General features: G+C 64.4%; 3 protein-coding genes across 4 annotated transcripts; 1 reads left to right on the top strand and 2 right to left on the bottom strand.

The window, feature by feature from the left end:
* Positions 1 to 492: 492 nt before the first annotated feature.
* Positions 493 to 1,648, top strand: LOC311218108 (ras-related protein Rab-39A-like; the record flags this gene model as incomplete). The annotated part of the gene is made up of 2 exons (XM_084300595.1): positions 493 to 707; positions 1,219 to 1,648. The coding sequence occupies 2 exons, from the start codon at positions 493 to 495 to the stop codon at positions 1,646 to 1,648; spliced, it is 645 nt and encodes a 214-aa protein (XP_084156721.1).
* A 1,002-nt stretch (positions 1,649 to 2,650) lies between these two features.
* On the bottom strand, positions 2,651 to 9,024 carry TAF12 (TATA-box binding protein associated factor 12). Of its 2 annotated transcripts, XM_084300604.1 has the most exons (7): positions 8,940 to 9,010; positions 8,019 to 8,163; positions 6,603 to 6,854; positions 5,329 to 5,406; positions 4,930 to 5,044; positions 4,426 to 4,514; positions 2,651 to 3,106 (listed from the first exon to the last, which is right to left on the bottom strand). In XM_084300604.1, the coding sequence occupies exons 2-7, from the start codon at positions 8,085 to 8,087 to the stop codon at positions 3,071 to 3,073; spliced, it is 639 nt and encodes a 212-aa protein (XP_084156730.1). In that variant the 5' UTR covers positions 8,088 to 8,163; positions 8,940 to 9,010; the 3' UTR covers positions 2,651 to 3,070. The 2 variants fall into 2 exon arrangements, with proteins under 2 accessions (XP_084156730.1, XP_084156731.1); XM_084300605.1 differs by lacking the exon at positions 8,019 to 8,163 and having other exon boundaries at positions 8,940 to 9,024.
* Positions 9,025 to 9,353: 329 nt separating this feature from the next.
* On the bottom strand, positions 9,354 to 17,099 carry LOC311218037 (discoidin, CUB and LCCL domain-containing protein 1-like; the record flags this gene model as incomplete). Its single annotated transcript, XM_084300499.1, has 15 exons — positions 9,354 to 10,173; positions 10,601 to 10,723; positions 10,890 to 10,927; positions 11,060 to 11,147; positions 11,292 to 11,390; positions 11,472 to 11,640; positions 11,721 to 11,839; positions 12,284 to 12,478; positions 12,589 to 12,626; positions 12,743 to 12,876; positions 13,040 to 13,112; positions 13,330 to 13,381; positions 13,756 to 13,893; positions 15,363 to 15,584; positions 16,985 to 17,099. 15 exons carry the CDS (start codon positions 17,097 to 17,099, stop codon positions 9,743 to 9,745), a joined length of 2,034 nt encoding a protein of 677 aa, XP_084156625.1. The 3' UTR covers positions 9,354 to 9,742.
* Positions 17,100 to 17,340: the final 241 nt, after the last annotated feature.

The raw sequence follows: 17,340 nt of genomic DNA, 5'->3' as shown, positions 1-17,340 counted from the left end.
TGGGGACGGGACCCCCCGAAATGGGGATGGAGCTGGGGAGCCGCGGCCCTGTTCTTTGCCTGGAGCTCACCCCCTGGGGCTGTGTTCCCACGTTGGTTTGCGCTTCCAGCCTTGGTTTGGGGGCTGTGGAAACAATAATCCCCCCCCTCCAGGGGTGTTTTTAATAAACCAGCTGCCTTCTGCATTAAAAAAGCTCTTCTGAGTGCTGGAGCACCTGCATGGAGCCCTGAGGAGGGGGTCACTGCAGGGGGGGGTCACCCCCACCCACCCCACCAATACCCCCGGTGCCTCCAGCGGGATGGAAAGGAGCAAAAAAAAGGAGGTGAAGGGACCCCCCCACACCCTCACCCCGGCACCCAGCACCCCCTGCCGGGGCAGGAACGCCTCCTGTGCCCCGGGCGCAGCGGGAGGAGCGGCAGCACCCTGCCCGAGCACGCAGCGGGCGCGGGGGCGGTGGGTGCCGGCGGGTGGCAGCGGTGCCGCCGAGCGCCCATGGAGCCGCGGTGGCATTACCAGTTCCGGGTGATCATGCTGGGGGACTCCACGGTGGGCAAATCCTCGCTGCTGCGGCGCTACACCGAGGGCGTCTTCCTGGACGCCGTCAACCAGACGGTGGGGGTGGATTTCTACGTTCAGTTCGTGGAGCTGGAGCCGGGGCTGCGCGTCAAGCTGCAGTTCTGGGACACGGCCGGGCAGGAGCGGTTCAGGTGGGTCTGGGTCCAGCCGTGGGGTCTGGCACTGGAGATTTGGGGGATGTGGAGGTGGGGAGGCATCAGGAGACAGGTTTGGGGTGGGGGGCTCTGAGCCCAGCCCTGGGGGCTGTTTGGGTAGGGCTGTGCGCTCTCCCCACCTCTGCCCGATGAGGAGGAGCCCTCGGGGCTGCCTCGTAAGCCCTGGATTTTGCTCTGAAGTGGCTGTGAGACCCCAAAACTGCGTGGGACTGGGGTGCTCCTGCTGGGAGCGGGGCAAAGCGGCTTCCCCACGCTGCTGGGAGCCTCCACGCCCCTCTGCTGGGAACGGGAGCACTTGGGGGGCCAGAGCTGCTCGTTGGTACAGCAAAAGCTTCTCCTTGCCCTTACGGTGCCTCGAGAGCCCCGCGCTCCTTCCCCAGGGCAGGAGCTGGGCTGAGGCTGCTCGGGCGAGATGCAGGGACAGGAGGGCAGCACCCAGGGGAGCCCCGGGCGCCGCTCACCCCGCTTCTGCTCGCGCCCCCCCAAGGTCGGTGACCCGCTCCTATTACCGCAACTCGGCGGGGGGGATGCTGCTCTTCGACCTCACCAACCGCGCGTCCTTCGAGAGCGTCCGGCGGTGGCACCGCGAGGTGACGGACACGGTGCAGCCGTTCCGCGTCGTCTTCCTGCTGGTGGGCCACAAGAGCGACCTGGCGGCCGAGCGCCGGGTGGGCAGGAGGGAGGCCGAGCGGCTGGCGGCCTCGCTGGGCACCCAGTACGTCGAGACCTCAGCCAAGGACGCCAGCAACGTGGCCCAGGCCTTCCAGATGCTGACCTTGGCCATCTACCGGGCGCTGCAGAGCGGGCTGCTCGCCCCCTGCGAGGCGTGGGACGGGGTGAAGAGCAGCGGCCCCCTGCCCGCACCGCTCCCGGCTCACACAACGAAGGAGGAGAAGAGGAAGAAGTGCTCGTGCTAGGGACGGGGGCTCCGAGCCGCCCGGTTGTGCTGATGCACGGGAGGTGAAGCAGAAATCGGGCAGGGAGGGGCTGCAAGGGCGCATTAAACTCCCCGTGCTCACCTCGCTGCCTGCCCGTGTTTTCCTGGGGAAGGGGAGGCGATTCGGGCCCAGGCAGCCGCTGGGAGCGGGAGCACGGAGGGGCAGCGTTCCCCGCTCCTGTTCTCTCCTCTCCTGCAAAGCTGCCTCCACACCCAGACAGGAACCGCAGCCCTCACAGCGCCCTGAGGGCCCAAAGCTCCCAGCACACAGCTCCAGGACTGATCCCAACCCCCCCCTCCCCTGTGCCTTCCAGCCCAGCGGGCTCTGCCCAGCTCCGTGCCCCCAGCCCCACAGCTTCTCCCCTCCCCAGGCACTCATCTGGGGCTGCACTTGCCTGGTGCAGGATTGGGGCTCCCAAGGTGGCAGCTCCAGGAAGGGAGCACAGGGACCTTGAACCAAGGGGGCTTCCCCTGGGGTATTGGCAGCCCTGGAGGCCAAGAGCCCCAGCAGTGAGCTCAGCACACAGCAGCCTCCTGTTTCTGCCAGTGCCCTCCTCACCACGTCCAACAGCACCCGCAGTGTCCCTGGTGAGCAGGGCAGGCAGCGGGACAGGGCCTTTCCTCACGTCCCAGGCCAACAAAGCAGCAGATCCCCTTCATTTCCCATCCTCAGCCATGGAGTCACCTCCATTTCCACATCCTCAGGTGTCCTAACGGTGCCAGTGTCCGAACAGCGGGCAAACCGCTCAGCCTGGGTTGGATGCAAGGAGCCCAAGGCAGGGGGCAAGGTGCCCGCCCAGCCCTGTTAGCGCCTGCCCAGAGCCCAGGCAAAGCCTTCCGCTCGCTTTAAAGCCCAGGAGAGCTCTCCCAGAGCCAGCACCACACGTGGAGAACAAGCGATCCCGGTGGTTATCTCCCTGGCACTGCCTCCGCAGTCCGTCTGCAGAGCACAAGACTGTGCCGCGGCTTTAGATTAATAATTTCTTTATTCATGTAAAACAAACGCAAGTATTTATATAAACACTGACATTACAAAGTACTGGAGCAGGTAGGGGCAGGAAGGAGGAAACAAAAACCTCTACAGATGCTTCTAATACTGTCCCACACAAGATCAAATGCTCTGTCCCTTGGATAATCACTTATACGATAAACCACTTTCAAGTCACAAATAAAAGTCTTTGTTTTTGAGATATGTTGCGCTCTTACAGGGAATGAGGACGGGGGCGTAGAATGTTTTTTGGCAGATCTCGTAAAGTCAGATATTGCTGCACCGTTAATAAAAAATATATGCTTCTCTGTAAAGCATTAAAAAAAATATCCCGTGGATGGCATCGTGGAGGCTTCAGTGGAGAGGCAGATATCCCAAAACGCACCGGCGTCATCTCCCAGCTCTTCCCAGGGGCTATTTCTTGGTGGTTTTGCGAATCAGTGCCATTCTCTGCAACAAGAAAGAGAAAAACGTGGGAAGCCGGTCCCAGACAAGGCTGCTGCAAAGCAGCTCAAAAACGCTGCAGGAGCAGCATTAGCCCGGGTTCTCTCAGGACACCGCCCGACTCGTTTCCGCACAGGTCTTTCAAGTCCATTTGAATCTCAGAGAGGTCCCAGCCGGAGCCAGAGGAGAAGGAAGAGCCTGCGCTCCCCTGCTCGGCACCCTGGGGGTGGTTGGATGAACAGTGGCCCAAAACCCACCTTCATGAGGGGAGCTGCAATAACATCCCCGCTCTTGAACGGCTCCTGCGGGGCACCTCCTTCCCTGAGCCTGCCCTTATGCTTAAAATCTGCCCCCAAGTGAGTTAAAGCAAAATTCAGGGGAAGAAACGGAGCTGCCCAGCTCTGTCCCCCAGCTGGAAACCCCGAGAGCTGTGTGCAGACACGGCAGGTGCCCGGCATTGCTCTCAGCACAGCCGAGCACTGCCTCGGGCTGCAGACAGGAAAAAAAAAAAAAGGAACCTGAGCCAAAGCCTGCCAAGGAGCACTGTGAATCGGCACGGAACACCACAGGCAGCCTGCTGGGACGCTGCAGCACACAATGAGGGCCTGCAAACGCAGCGTGGGGCTCTGGTTCCTCGCAGGCAGTCTGAGTCCCAGACAGAAGCAGCCGCAGGACCGGGCTCAGGCAGTCCCTCAGGGTACCTCAGTTGTGTTTCTGCCTCCTCCAGCCCTTCTGTGGCGTTCCAGGGAGGAAGCCCCAGGCCCTGCCTTGATTCTGAACTGCCTGCAGGGCAAGTATCAGGCCTGGGGAGGCAAGGCGAGAGCTGCTCCCAGCACCGTGCTCATTCATGGCCCTTGTAGACCTGCAATTATTCCCACAGTGTCTGCAGTCAAAGACTCTCACGGGCCTGAACTGCAGCTGCTGTGAGGCCAGGGCAGTGAGGTGGCTCGATTCCTGTGGAGCCCGAGGAGTTCGCAGGGTGTCCTCACTCCTTTCGGGGCTCAAGATCTGCGAGGGGACAGCTGAGGAGCTGCTGCCTGCAGCTCTCTGTTGCTTTTTAACCCTCCCGACCTGTGCTGCCGTTCAGATGGCGAGTGCTCGAGTGCTACCGCTTCTGCCAGGGCACAACCAGCACGGCACCACCAGCAAGAGGCAGAGCAAGCTCCATCCCCTGCACAAACCAACGAGAAGGCTCTGGAAGCGATTTCAAGTCCAAAGCACTTGGAAGAGGCGACAGATTTGCGTGATGCCTGGAGCCCAGGAGCACCCTACGCTCATCAGGCTTCCACCACGCGGCTCTCGGTGTGCTCCTGAGGGCCCCTTACCTGTTTGTGAGCTTCTGTAGTGCAGGCTTTTTTGTAGGGTCTGATTTCTTCAGAACCAAAGCCTGGGATCCACATGTTCCACTGACGCTCTGGAAGAGAGAGCACGCTCAGCACACTCCTCCCCAGCTGCCCGCTGCCTGAGGAGCCCCCTCGTCACTCGCACAGCACTGGGACACCCGCCTGCAGCCGGTGCCACGTGCAGCTGTGTGGGGGTGATCCTCAGGCCAGCTCTAAAAGTCTTTCTGGAGGGCTGCACGGCATTAAAGCACGCTGAAAATGCAGCCCCTGTGCTTGGGAACCCCAGCAGAGGCTGATGGGTGGCTACAAACTGCACAAGTGCAAACAAAACTTGGAGAGGATGAGGCTGGGGCAGGCACCCCGCTTATTCCCCACTTAGCAGGGTGTTATCTGGTAGCAATGAATCTGTAGCTGCTCGGGGATTTCCACCCAGCACCGTGGCTGCAGGGCGTGTTCCCAGCCCCCTGGTGAGGGCAGGTTCCTTACCGAGGTGCAACTGGACGTCCTTCACCTCCAGGGTGTTGGACTTGCGATGCCGCGCGAGCTGGCAGGCAGCCGTCACCACGCTCTCTATGAAATCGTCGGCGATCTGCAACAGCATCTGCCACGGAAGAAGGACAAGCAACAGCCCTGTCAGTGCTGAGCAGCTGAAACTGGGTGGAAAACATGAAAACGAGCCCTCAGGAGCTAACGTGTCAAAGGCGTACGCTACGGTTGCTGCTCTTAAAAACCTCTCTCAGTGCCGGGAAGCAGACACGGATGGCTGGAGCATCCAGCAGCGTAACGCGAGCCAACTCCCCCCAACGCCTGGGACAAAGGGCCACTGGGGTGTGAAAAGTCCTTGATCAGCTCTTTGTGCAGCCCCCACTAGGCTTTGGTACCTACTTCCTCCACGTCTTCATCCAGCTGCTCGTTTGGGTCCACCTCACGCACCAGGTCCTGCAGCTTCTTCTTGGTTAAAACCTGAGGGGGTGAGAGAAGAAAGATTTGCTGCTCCCTCAGCAAAGCGGCTGCCCCCTCGGCTCCCCCACTGCCCCGAGGCACCCGTGTTGACACAGTGTATCAGCCCCCAACGGCAGAGATAAGACACATCAGGTGTTAAGGAGTCATTTTTGAGCACGAGAGCCCGCTCTGAACTGAAAGCAGAGTGCAGCAGCCCAGGAGAAGCAAATCTCCTGCACTAAGCTGGCACCAAAATGCCCCCCACTGAAGCGAGGCTGCTGGTGAGAGGACAAAAGCACAATGAGAAGTCTTAAAAGGCAAACGCAAGCAACATTTCAGTGCCTGAATCTGTGCTCAGGACACAAAGGAAGCATTTCCGTTGCTCTAGTGCTTCACCTGCAGTGTTTCAAAGGGAACGCAGGCACACAGGTGAGTGCTGGGTTACTGCGGGGCAGAAGGCAGCACCCTCACAGCCCAAACAGGGCTGGGGAGCAGGAATTGTCCTGCTGCTGAGCTGTGGTGAGACACTGGGCCTTACAGCAGCAAGGTGAGAGCTGGGGCTGCTCTGCTCTGCTGCCCCCGGCACCAGCACATCCCAGCTCCACCTCTCCAGCTCTCTGGAGCCCCAGGAGAATTGAACCCACTCCTGGTGTCCTTGCACGGCTCCAGCGGGGAACTGCTGTGGCTGTGTTTGTGCTGGGGACTTGTTCCTGTTCCAGAGCTGTGACAGCGCCAAGAAAGACCTCAGGGAGCCCAGGCTGTGCTCCCAGAGCACTTGCTGGGCAGAAACAGATTTTGTGCGTGCCAAAGGCTCAACAAGACCCTGAGCAAATGGGCAACGAGGCAGCAGCTTCGGGCAGCCTCCTGCACCATGCCAGTAAGACCGGGGCTACAAAGCTGCATTTTTGTTCCCCTGACCGTGGAAAACCATGTTTAAAAAAACATGTTTAAACATGATTTAAACATTTTAAAAAAAAAAACATGTTTAAAAAGACCTTCCCAGTCACGCCCTGATACAGATTTTCTGGAGACTGAAGAAGCTTCTGCACCCAACCCAGCCTGAAAGCTGGAAGAAACACATGGAGGCGTTTGCTGGGGGCAGTAACCGATACTTTAAGGGCTATCAGGTTTTTGTTAGTAATTTAAGGAGAGGGGGGTGAAGCTACAGGCAGGTCCGAGCTTCTCCCCTGCTCTCCTCCAGCCGGGGCTGAGGTTACCTGGTTGCTTTCGGGACTGAGCCGCCCTCCTCCGCTGGGCGTCCCGGGCATCTTGGCCACGGTGGTGCTGTTGGCCATGGAGCTCTGCGGGGGGGTGCTGGCCGGTTCTGGCTTTATCGAGGAGAAGTTGGAGAGGTTGATCAAGGTAGAAGGGCCAAACTGGTTCATAATCTGCTGGGCTTTAGCTTTTAGGTCGTAAAGCTTGTCCAGGTCCTGCTTCTTCTTGGGGTTGTGGGGACCCGAACCAATCAACTGGAGGAAGAAACAGAATTGTTGGGGTTAGCAAAGAATTCCGAGGGGCGCTTTGGTCCTTGCCCACAGGCGTCCTGGAGGGCCCAGAGGTTGATGGATTGGGTCTCTCTGGACACGAAAAGAAGGCGGGAGGACACTTAGAAGAAGAGAAAATGTTCCCGGGTCTGTGAGGAGTTTGCCACAAGAAGCCTGAGGGCTACACATGGCCGCATGGACCCCCTGCTTCTCCTGCTGGGCCCTGTCTGCACGCACACTGCTCGCACCGTGAGCAGCTTCAAGGGTGAGGCCATGCCCAGAGCCCAGACTGAGCCCAGGGCCACAGCCAACAGCGCCCAGCAGCGTCCGTTTCTTCGACGAGGCTGCGCCGCAGAAGCCCAAGCCAGAAGCCCGCAGGGTTCAGGCTCCCCGAGGTGGAGGTCTCGTTTCTGGCAGTACCACGTGAAATCCTGCACGAGGGCACTCGGCCAGCCCTCAGCCTCCCGTCACCACCACGTGCCATGAGCACTGGAGGCGGTTTGGGAAGACAGGCTGGGGAGAGGCGGCCGCTCAAGGCCACGACTCTCACACCGACGGCTCATTTGGCAGCTCCAGGTAAGAAGCTCAGCCACCAGCCGGCGTCTCCCGTCCTCGGAGCAAGCCTGGTTAGTTGGGGTTAATCCACACGGAAAAGCAAGGCGGCACTCACGCTTAGCCAGGGCTGTTTTAGTGCTTCAACCCCCCAGACTCATGCTCTGCGGCCCCCTACGGACGTGGAATTCTTCTGGAAGCGTTCACATCACGACCAAGCCTCGTCGGGCTCTCAGCCTGCTCCAGTTCACCCAAACATCCCTTGTGCTCACCCCGACACCATTCCTGGGCGAGGAGCTCAGCACCAGACATGTTTCACTCACACATCTCACCTTTCACACCGGCTGACCGCGTCCATTTGCTCCCCCAGCCACTTACAACCCCCCCAGGCACTCCTCGCCCACCATGCAGGGCAGGAGGCCATTTCTGCCCCCCGAGATCTGGGGGTGAGACACACGTTATCAGCCTGAGGTTGTTTTGCTCGTGTATTTCTCGATCTTGCGGCACCTGCAAGATCGCCAGAGGCAAAACCAAGGGGACGTGGAGGTGCCACCGCACGCCTGCATGCTGCCCGGAGGCGAGCCCCCGCTTACTTACAGCTATCTGCGTGTCTACATCTTTTATTACATCCGCCACTGCTGTGGGCCCAGCCAACGGAGAGGCCATCCCCGAGCCTTCCCGGTCCGTCAGCAGCCAGCGTTAACCTACTCTCCCGTCCTCCTCTTCCATCTCTCTCCCGTTCCTACGGGAACACCGGATAGTTCTCGTGTCACCCACTCTCTGGGGAGGTGCCGGGGGTTGCAGCAGGTCGGGGGGCTGCTGGTGCCCTTCCTGCAGTGTGAGGGGCTGCTCGGGGCAGCGGTGAGCAGCACGGTGCTGCCCAGTGCGAGGCGAGGCTTCGCCTGAGATCCTGAAGCAGGAGCAGGACCTCGGCTGCTTTCCTTCTCAGGTTGGGAGGCAGAGGGGCTCCTGGCACCCCCTGCAGGAGCACGTCCTTAATTAACCTTAACCTTAATTAACCCCACAGCCTCCCTAAAGACCCTCTGCAGCTCGTTAAGCACCGGCTCTGCAGCTCAGCACCGCTCCCAGCCCTGCGTGAAGCCCAAAGGCAGCTCCTGGGGTGCTCCGGGGGCTCTGAGCCTTGCCCGGACCCCCCGGGAAGGGCACTGCGGGGGCTCCCGGGGCGGGGGGCTCCTCACGGAGCAGTCCCGGTGCCCCTGGGCCAGGTGTGAAGGGCGGGTGGGTGGCTCCGGGTGCCAGGCGGTTAATTATCACCTCGGCTCATTAGTCCTGGACATTAGATAATTACTCACCGTGTCCCGTTAGCAGCCGGGGCAGCTCCGTACCCGGACAGGCCGCGAGCTGAGGCCGCAGCCCCCGCCCGGCCCCGTGTAACCGGGCACGGCGGCACCGGGCACCGGCACGGCTCCACCACCGGCCCCGGGGCACCGCGCTCGGCCTCCCCCGGTCCCCGCAGACCCTCCCGTTCCCCTCCGTCCCCCCCCGTTCCCCCCGTACCTCCCCATGCCCCGCAGCCGGACCCGGCCCCGCCGCCGCCGGCTCCGCTCCCTCCGCCGCCTCACCCGGAGCCCTTCCGGGGGCAGCACCCGGAAGCGCTTCCGTGTGGCGCCGAGCGGGCTGCGCGTGCGCGGGGGAGGGAGGCGGGAGGGGTATCCCGTCATGCCCCGCGTAATTTGCATACCTCCGCGCGGCGGCGGAGAGTGGGGTTTTGAGGGGAAAAAGGGCAAAAATCGTTAAAAGTAATGAATTTGAGGAAGTAAAATTTGAGAAAAAAGGGGGAAATAAGGAAAGAATTGTATCTGGTGTCAGAGAGGAAGATGGAGTCACCATGACCTCGAGAGACTTCGGGCGCTTTCCGGACGCGGCGGCGCGGGCCGCGGCCCCAAAAAGGGCTTCTGCCGTGCGTGGCACGGGGGGGCCTCGGCCGCCCCCGCGGAATCGACATCAAGAGATTTCGGAAGCACAATTTTTGCGCGCGGGGCCGCCGGTAACCGACAGTGACGGCGCCCCAGAGCCCGCGGTCAACAACAGAGGCGAGGAGGGAAGGGATCGGTGTCCGCATGAATTCGGTTCCAATTCGATTTAAACGCCCCGCTTTGTCCCCACTTCACCTTCCTGCTGCTGTGTGCACCCTTCGCGTCCCGACACCCCCAGCACGCGATGCACAGCACCGTGTATAGACATATATATAATATATATTTAAATAAAATAGTGTTTTTCTTAAAAAATCCTCCCTCGAGGCTCACCAGCCAAGTGCCCTGAGCCTCCCTGCCATCAGTGCCTCCCCCAGCACCGCTCCTTCACCAGGCCTCGTGGTACACGTGCGAGTGGGGACGCTCCGGCGAGGCGCTGTCCTCATGGGGGCTGGGGGACAGCTCCCCTCGGGGGGCTGCGTTCACCCCGCTGAGTCCCTGCGGCTCCCCGGGCGGCAGGGTGGGCGCATCGTACCGTGCCAGGGGCGATTCCGGGCAGCCGGCGCGGCTCAGGGCAGCGGGGAGCCCCGCCATGCCGCAGGGGCTGCGGCGGGTGCCGAGGGGCTCGGGGTCACCGAACGGCGTGGCGTATTCCGGCTCGGGCGGCAGCGGCTCGGCATACTCGTGGTACTGCCCCGGCACGGCGTAGTGGCTGACAACCAGCGGCAGGGTGTAGCCCTCGTCCAGGGGTGGTTTGAAGGTGGAAGGTCCTGGCTGCCCGCTGGGGCTCACCTGCACCACGTCGGGCTCGGCGTACTCTGGCACGGGGACAGGCACAGCTCAGCTGGGGACAGCAGGGAGGGGACGGCCCCATAGAGGAGCAGGGGCCCCGTGCCCACCCAGCCACCCCCAGCTGCTCCATGGTGGGCTGAGGTGTGCTGCGGGGTCACGGGTGGGCTGGGGGCAGCAGCACAGCCCCCAAGGGCTGCCAGAACCTCTCAGGGCAGGGCACCCACCCCATGGGGACAGCACGGCCCTGTGGGATCCCAGTTCCCTCCAGTACCACCAGTGGTGGAGGCGTAATAACGATTTCTCCCTTTGCAGAGGGTTCAGGATGCAGGACGGGGGCTGCACCAGGGTGTTGGGGGGGGGGTGGCTCCCCTGGGTGCAGTGTGGGGGTACCCAGGTTCATTCTGCCTCTCCTCCCAGCTGTAGGACCCGTCCGCACGCCCACGTCCCCGTTACCTGGCGAATGGGGCTGGCTCAGGTCTCCCAGCGCGGCCGCTGCGGGGAAGGAGGGCGGCGTGGAGCCGGGGGGGGGCAGGCTCCCCAGGGAGCACACCCGGCTCGACTCCAGCTTGGGGTACCCTGTGCGGAGAGCAGAACCCCCAGCTCCCACACACCGCCACCCTTGGGTGCCCTCGGGGACAGGGCCGCCTCCAGGGCTGAGCAGGAAAGATCCAGAGAGCTCAGGCCTTCAATCAGCCGCCCCCCTCCTGCCTTTGGGGCCCCCCCATGGGGCGGGGGCCGTTACCTTTCACGATCCCGCAGTTCAGCTCCAACGCTGGCTTCCTGCGAGGGGAGAGCAGGATGAGGGGCTGCCCCGCGCCCCCCTGTGCTGGCGGGGTCCCTTCTGTCCCCCCCCAGGACACGGCCAGCAGCCTGAGGCAGCTTTTGGGGAGGGGGCTGCCGGCCGGGACCCACCTCCTCCTGCGGCAGAGGAAGGCCAGCAGCAGGAGGCTGGAGCCGAGCACGAAGCCGCCGACGAGCAGCAGCACCAGCAGCGTGGAGTCTGGGGACGGAGGGTGGCATCAGCACCGTGCCCACGGGGCACCCAAGGGTGCCAGGAGCCCACAGCGGGCAGCCAGAGCTGGGAGGTGAAGGCGAGTGCCCACAGGCAGCCAGGAGAGCGGGGACAGCCCCACGGGGCACCCACCGGCCTTCTCGGGGTCCAGGGCGACACCGGGGACGGGCGTGCGGCCAGGCGAGCGGCTGGTGGGGACGGGGAGTGGGACATCCTGGGGGTCACTGGGTGCTGCGGGGCAGAGCGGGTGCCATCAGCATCAGGGCCACCCTTGGGTGCTCCACGGGGCCGTGAGGGCTGCGGGACGCTCACCGTAGGGCCGTGGGGCGCGGACCCTCGCCATGGGGCAGCCCAGCAGGGCCACCTTCATGGCGATGCGCTGGTGCCAGCTGTGGGGTGTGACACGCAGGTAGCGGGTCACGATCGGGGGGATGAAGGCGTTGGAGACCTCCCCGCGGCTGTCCACGTTGCCTTCAAACACCTGGCGGAGGTGGCAGGGATGGCCCCGGAGCTGCGGGCGGGGGCTCGCGCCCACCCCGCCGCCCGTGCCCCCGCGCCCACCTTGTCCTCCTGGCCCCCGCTGCCCCTGTAGGGTCTCCAGTTCCTCCCGTCGCGGCTGGAGGACACGCTGTAGGACGTCACGTAGCAGTCGTACATCTCGGAGCCCTTCGTGACGATCCCTGGCGGGCAGGATGCGCCCTGCGTGTCACCACCACCCCCCTCCCTTCCAGGAACACCCCCGGCCCCCGCTCAGCCCCCCGGCTGCATCCCTCCCTCCTCCCCCGGCCCCACAATGTCCCCATTTTCCTCCAGCGCCACCGCACAAAGCCCCCGTTGGCGGCGAGCGAACAAAAGGCGCTCGCTGGCAGCGGATGCAGGAGCACAACGTGGGCTTGTTCGGCCCCACAGGCGGCTGCGGGAGGCGGGGAGGGGACGAAACGGGGACGGGAAAGAGCCGGGAGGGAGGCTGGGTGCTGCCTGCAGCAGGGGAACTGCAGCAGGAGGTGGCCCAAGGAGCCCTAAAAAGCTCCTGGGGTATTTTAGGGGGGTTTGCAACCACTTGGGGCAGGGTGGGGGGCATGGGGACGGTGGCTGTCCCCCTCCAGCAGCCCAGGGACACCGACCTGTGACGTTCCTGCGGGTGCCCAGGTCCAGCTCCAGCCAGGCGGCCTCGGCACCGGGTTCGGCTGCCCAGGAGGGGCCGGGGGTGCCCAGGGCCGCCCGCTCGGCCGCCCAGCCCCGCTCCTGCCCCAGCGCGTCCACCTCCTGCCACCAGGACGAGGCGTTGAAGGCGGCCACCTCCAGGGCATCGCCGCAGGCTGAAAGGGGAGGGGGCAGCTGGGGGCCCGGCCGCCGCTGGGGACCCCACGCCGGGTGGCGGCGGCGCCACTTTGGGTCAAAGCAGGGCCTGAATTCATGGGAAAAATACCTCTGTGGAACAGGAGACGCTTCTCCGAGAGGGAGCCCCTGCGGGAAGGGAGGGGAGGGACGTCAGGGCCGCTCCTGCTCTTGGGGGATGAAATCCTGGCACCCCCAGCCGGGGAGGGCTCCGAAATTGAGGGCTGGCAGCCCCCCGCACCCACCTTTTGGAGTGGAGCCCGTTGGCGAAGGCGGACTCGTAGAGCGTGATCCCCTTCTCCTGGGACAGGCTGACCTGCCCGCCCGTCTCGTCCGCGATCACCCCGGCGTGCACGGCCGCCTTGCACAGCACCGAGGTCTGCGGGGACCCGGGGGGGGGTCAGAGCAGCCGGGCCCCCTCCCAGCGGGGGCTGAGCCCGGCCCCTGCCCTCCACCGGCAGCAGGAGGGAGGTGGCAGGCGCCAGCCACGCGCTGGGGACACCCGGGTGTCACCCCAAGGGGGGGGCAGGCTCTGTACGTACATCCCGGTAGCCCTGGCGGGCATTGCCCCAGATGTCCCCCTCGATGTCCTTGCAGCCGGCAGGGCAGTACACGCTGCAACGTGGGGGGGGGGGGGGGGGTCAGGGCTGCCACCCCCCGTACGCCCCAGGGTGGTTTTGTGCCCCGAAACGTGTCCTCCCCCCGGCAGAGGAGCTGGGGCTGCACCCCAAGGACGCCCCCAGCGAGCCCAGCCCCAGCCCCAGGAGAGGGTTGGGGACAAGGGGCACTGCTGGGGACGGGTTGGGGGGCACCAAGGGGGCCGGGCACGCACCTGGTGTGCTCCTGGGCCAGGTGGGTGCCTCTCTTCAGGCAGGAAACCACGTCTGCAAGGCAGGGACACCGCTGGGTGAGGGGCTCGTGGGACCCCCCGGCACCCGGAGCACCCCATCCCCTTCCCAAATCCTGCTCCTGTTGTAGGTTTTTGTCCCCCACCCCCGGGTCCCCACGTCAGGGGGACAGGGAGTGACGTCTCCTCGCTCCCTGGGGCTGGGGTCCCAAATCCGGGGGTCCCCAACTCAGCCCGCTGCCCCCCATCACCTCTCCCACACCCCCAGCCTCCACCGTGCCCCCAGACAGGGGAAAAAAACCACCTCAGGATCCCGGGGGGGCATTATTTAGGGGGCTGGGAGCAACAGGAGCCACCCTGGGGTGGGCGAGGAGCTCCCCACACCCCCGGGGGATCATCCCCCCCCCCCACCTGGGTGCTGCGAGCTGGCGTAGGACAGGAGGAGGCCTCGGCCCGAGCGGTGGCTGCTGCTGCTGAACAGGACGGTCACGGAGCTCCAGTTGGTCACCAGGGGCGAGGCAGCGGGGCCAGAGTCCCTGCAGTAGGGCCCTGCAAAAGGGACGGGGCCGTGGGGGCGATCGGGGTCCCCTGGGGGTGTTTGGGGTCCCCTGGGGGGGTGGGCACAGCACCCAGACCTGGGGCTTCACCTCCCCGGGGGGCTCGGGCAGGGGGCTGTGCCCCGGGCAGGATGCTCGGGGTGGCACTGGCCCCGTCCCCACAGCCATAGGGGGCACAGGGAGGGGGACAGAAAGCCCCTGGGCTTGGGACCGGACTGGACCAGGGTCCCCCCCCCCGTGGTGACGCCACCTCGGGCAGCTGCGTAATCCCTGCTGCTTCCTGGAAAACGTCTCACGAGGAGCCTCTTCACTGCTTAATTGCACCCAGCTGGGACGGGACGCAGCGAGCCGCCGAGGACAACGGCCCTCGTGGGCGCCAGGCAGCGCTGCCGGGGCTGGCACGCACGGCTCGGCCCCACACGGCCCCAAAAAAGGGTCCTGTGGTCCTTGTTCCTGGCCCCCCCTTTCCACAGGGGCCGCTGAAGCCGCCCCCTAAATCCCGGGGAGCAGCCGGGTGTAACCCAGATGAACCCACAGGCTCCATCTCCCGGATTAAAACCGCAGCTCCGGGTGCAGGAGGGGTCCTGGGGGCATCGCTGAGCCCCGACAGGACGAGAGGTGTCCCCAATTCCCCCCCCAGCCCCGTGCCACGTCCCCCACGGATGGGGAGGGGTCCCCAGGACCCTGACGTGGCCCCGGGGGAGGGCGGCAGGGTCAGGCCGGGGCTCGCCGCGGGGCTGGTCGGGTGCCAGGAGCCGGCTCTGAGTCAGCCCCTTCCCGAAAAGCAGCAGGAGAGGGATGGGGATGTCAGCGGGACCTGGCACCGGCCCCATCCCAACGGCAAAGGGGCTGGAGTGGCCTTAAGGGACCGGGCACCCATGGGTGCAAGCCCCTGGGTGCGGGCCCAGCACCCCCCGTGCCTCAGTTTCCCCCCCCACAGAGGTGGCTGCGAGCGGTTCCTAACCCAGCAAGGCCCTAAAGGGGTTTTGGGGTGCACATTGGGGGGGGAGGCACCATCCCCTAAATATTTACAGGGCTCGGGCACAGCTGGGTGAGGGGAATGGCTTTGGGGCAGCCTGACAGGCTGGGATGGGGGGAAAAAGTACAGACCCCAAAGCGCCATGGGGCTGGGGGGCCCCCACCTTGGGGCACACACGGTGCCACCCCTGGGGGTGCCAACACCAAGGAAGTGGGTGGAAAAAGTGAGAAATTGGGGAAAATGGGCAAAAATCCCAGCCCTGGGAACATGGGGGGGGATTTATACCGGCTCCTTCCCACCCCACAGCAGTGGTCGCACCCCACTGGGGCCACGACACCCCCAGTGCGCCACCTCGGCTACCCCCTTCAGCACAAAAACGGGGCAAAAAGCCGAATTTCCCCCATTTCCTTCACCGGGACTTCCCAAATCTGCCATCCGTGCCCCCACCCCGGGGTGGCACCACCTCAGTGTCCCCCCCGTACCGTAGGTGGCCCCGCTGTCGGGGTCGGTGAGCAGCAGGGAGCTGCGGGCGCAGCGCTCCGAGGGCTCCAGGTCGAGGTCCCCGAAGACGAGGATGAGGGAGGTGCCGGGGGGGGCACGGAGCTGCCAGCGACACGCCGTGTGGTTGGGGTAGGTGCCCGGGTAGTTCCTGGAGCTCAGCGTCCCGCTGCGCGCCGCCAGCACCGTGTGGCCGCAGCCGTCCCCTAAGGAAAGATAAAAGGGGGGAGGTGAAACCCCCCCCAGCCAGCAGGATCCCCCCCCAGCCCCAAAATCGGGAGAGTTGTGCTCATCAGGGCCCCGTGCCTCGGTTTCCCCAAGTTTCCCCATCAAGCATCAGCTCCCTGGGGATGCCCCGCTGGTACCCGCGCCCCCCCCCCAAAAAAAAATGTTTTCCTGTTTGGAAAAAATCACTTTTCCGGCCATATAAAAAGGAACAACCCCCCCAGGGGACCAGCCCCAGGGTCACAGCAGCCTCAGTTTCCCCCATGACCCCCCCAAAACATCCCTGTCACCCCTTCGCTAGCCCAGGATAATTTTGGGGGGGGGATTTGGGGGAATAATCCCGCAGGGCTGCACTGCACCAAGCAGCTGTGTGCTCCCCATGCTCCCCGGGGGGGTCACCCGCCACAAAGGGGGCTTTTTTCCAGCCTCACCACCCCCGGATATGGGGCAAGAGCCCAAAAATGCAGATTTTAAAGGCTGGAGGGGGGGGGGGAGCTTTTGTCTGAGGGGGTTAACCAAAGTGCAGGAATCTTGCCCCAAAAAGGCAGTGAAGCCACAGCTGTGGCCGGCAGGGCAAAGACCCCGAGCGAAACCCTAATGTGGGGGGGTCATGGAAAAAAAGGGGGGGGTCAGAGCATCCCCAGCCCTGTCAGCAGGAAAAATCCCACAGGGAAAGGGAAGGAAAAGGGGGGGGACATGGGGAGGGAGCGGATGGTGGAAGCTCCGGAACCCCCCCGGGACAGGACGGTGGCCAAAGCGGGGCCATGGGACAGGGTGCGGGGCTCTGTGCCCCCCCGTGCTGTTTTTGGGCTGATTTTCATTCAATTCATGAGAATTAATTAAAAAAAAAAAAGGCTCGGGATGCCCGGGAACTTCGGCTCCGTGATGTCCCGCTCGGGGAGTTAGGGCTGGACGGGACGGGGGGGACAAGGGGGGGACACCGGGGGGGGACACACACCGGGGGGGGCACCGGGGGCCCCGTCCCGTTCCCCAAAGCCCCCTCGGAGCATCCCGAAGGGGGGGGGGGGAACCGGGAGCCCCCTCCCCGCGGTGCCACCGCTGCCCGCACGGCTGAAACCGGTCCCGGGGACCCTAACGGGTGCCTCACCCAACCCTTAACACAAAATAAACACTAAAAAAAAAGCCAAAAACCCCATTTTTTGCCCCAAAACCTCACTTTTACCCAAAAAAAAGGCAATTTTGGGGGGTTTCTCCCCCCAAAAAAAAACAATTTCTCCCCAAAAACCCCCAATTTCACCCCAAAACCCCAAAGCCCGGGCTGGGGCACAGCGGCCCCGTTACGGACTCACGGAACCGGGCTGGGGGGGGGGTCCCGGTGCCGCTCCCGGTGCCCGTCCCGCTGCCGGTGCCCCGCACTCACCGTCCTGGCCGCCGGCCGGCCGCAGCCCGAGCGGGCCCAGCAGGAGGCAGCGGCGGAGCAGCTCCAGCGCCAGCCCCAGCGCCCCCCCCCCGCCGCCGCCGCCGCCCGCCCGCATCCTCGGCACGGCCCCGGCCCCGCCGCCGCCACCGGAGCCGCCCGGCCCCGCCCCCGCCTCGCTCCCATTGGCCGCCGCCGCCCGGCCCCGCGCTGCGATTGGCTGGCCGCGCCGCCACTCAGCTGAGGATGTCCTGAGGGGGGCTCAGCGAGCCGGGTTTGGGAGGGGGGGGCAACAACGAAACGGGGCTGCAGGGGGGGCACGGGGAGCACTGGGGAGGGGTGAGGGAGGCGGGCACGGC

This window comes from Netta rufina, assembly GCF_964035555.1.
Source record: "Netta rufina genome assembly, chromosome: 23".
Lineage (NCBI taxonomy): Eukaryota > Metazoa > Chordata > Aves > Anseriformes > Anatidae > Netta > Netta rufina.
Note: the sequence above shows the minus strand (reverse complement) of the source record. Positions and strands in the feature narration are given on the sequence as shown.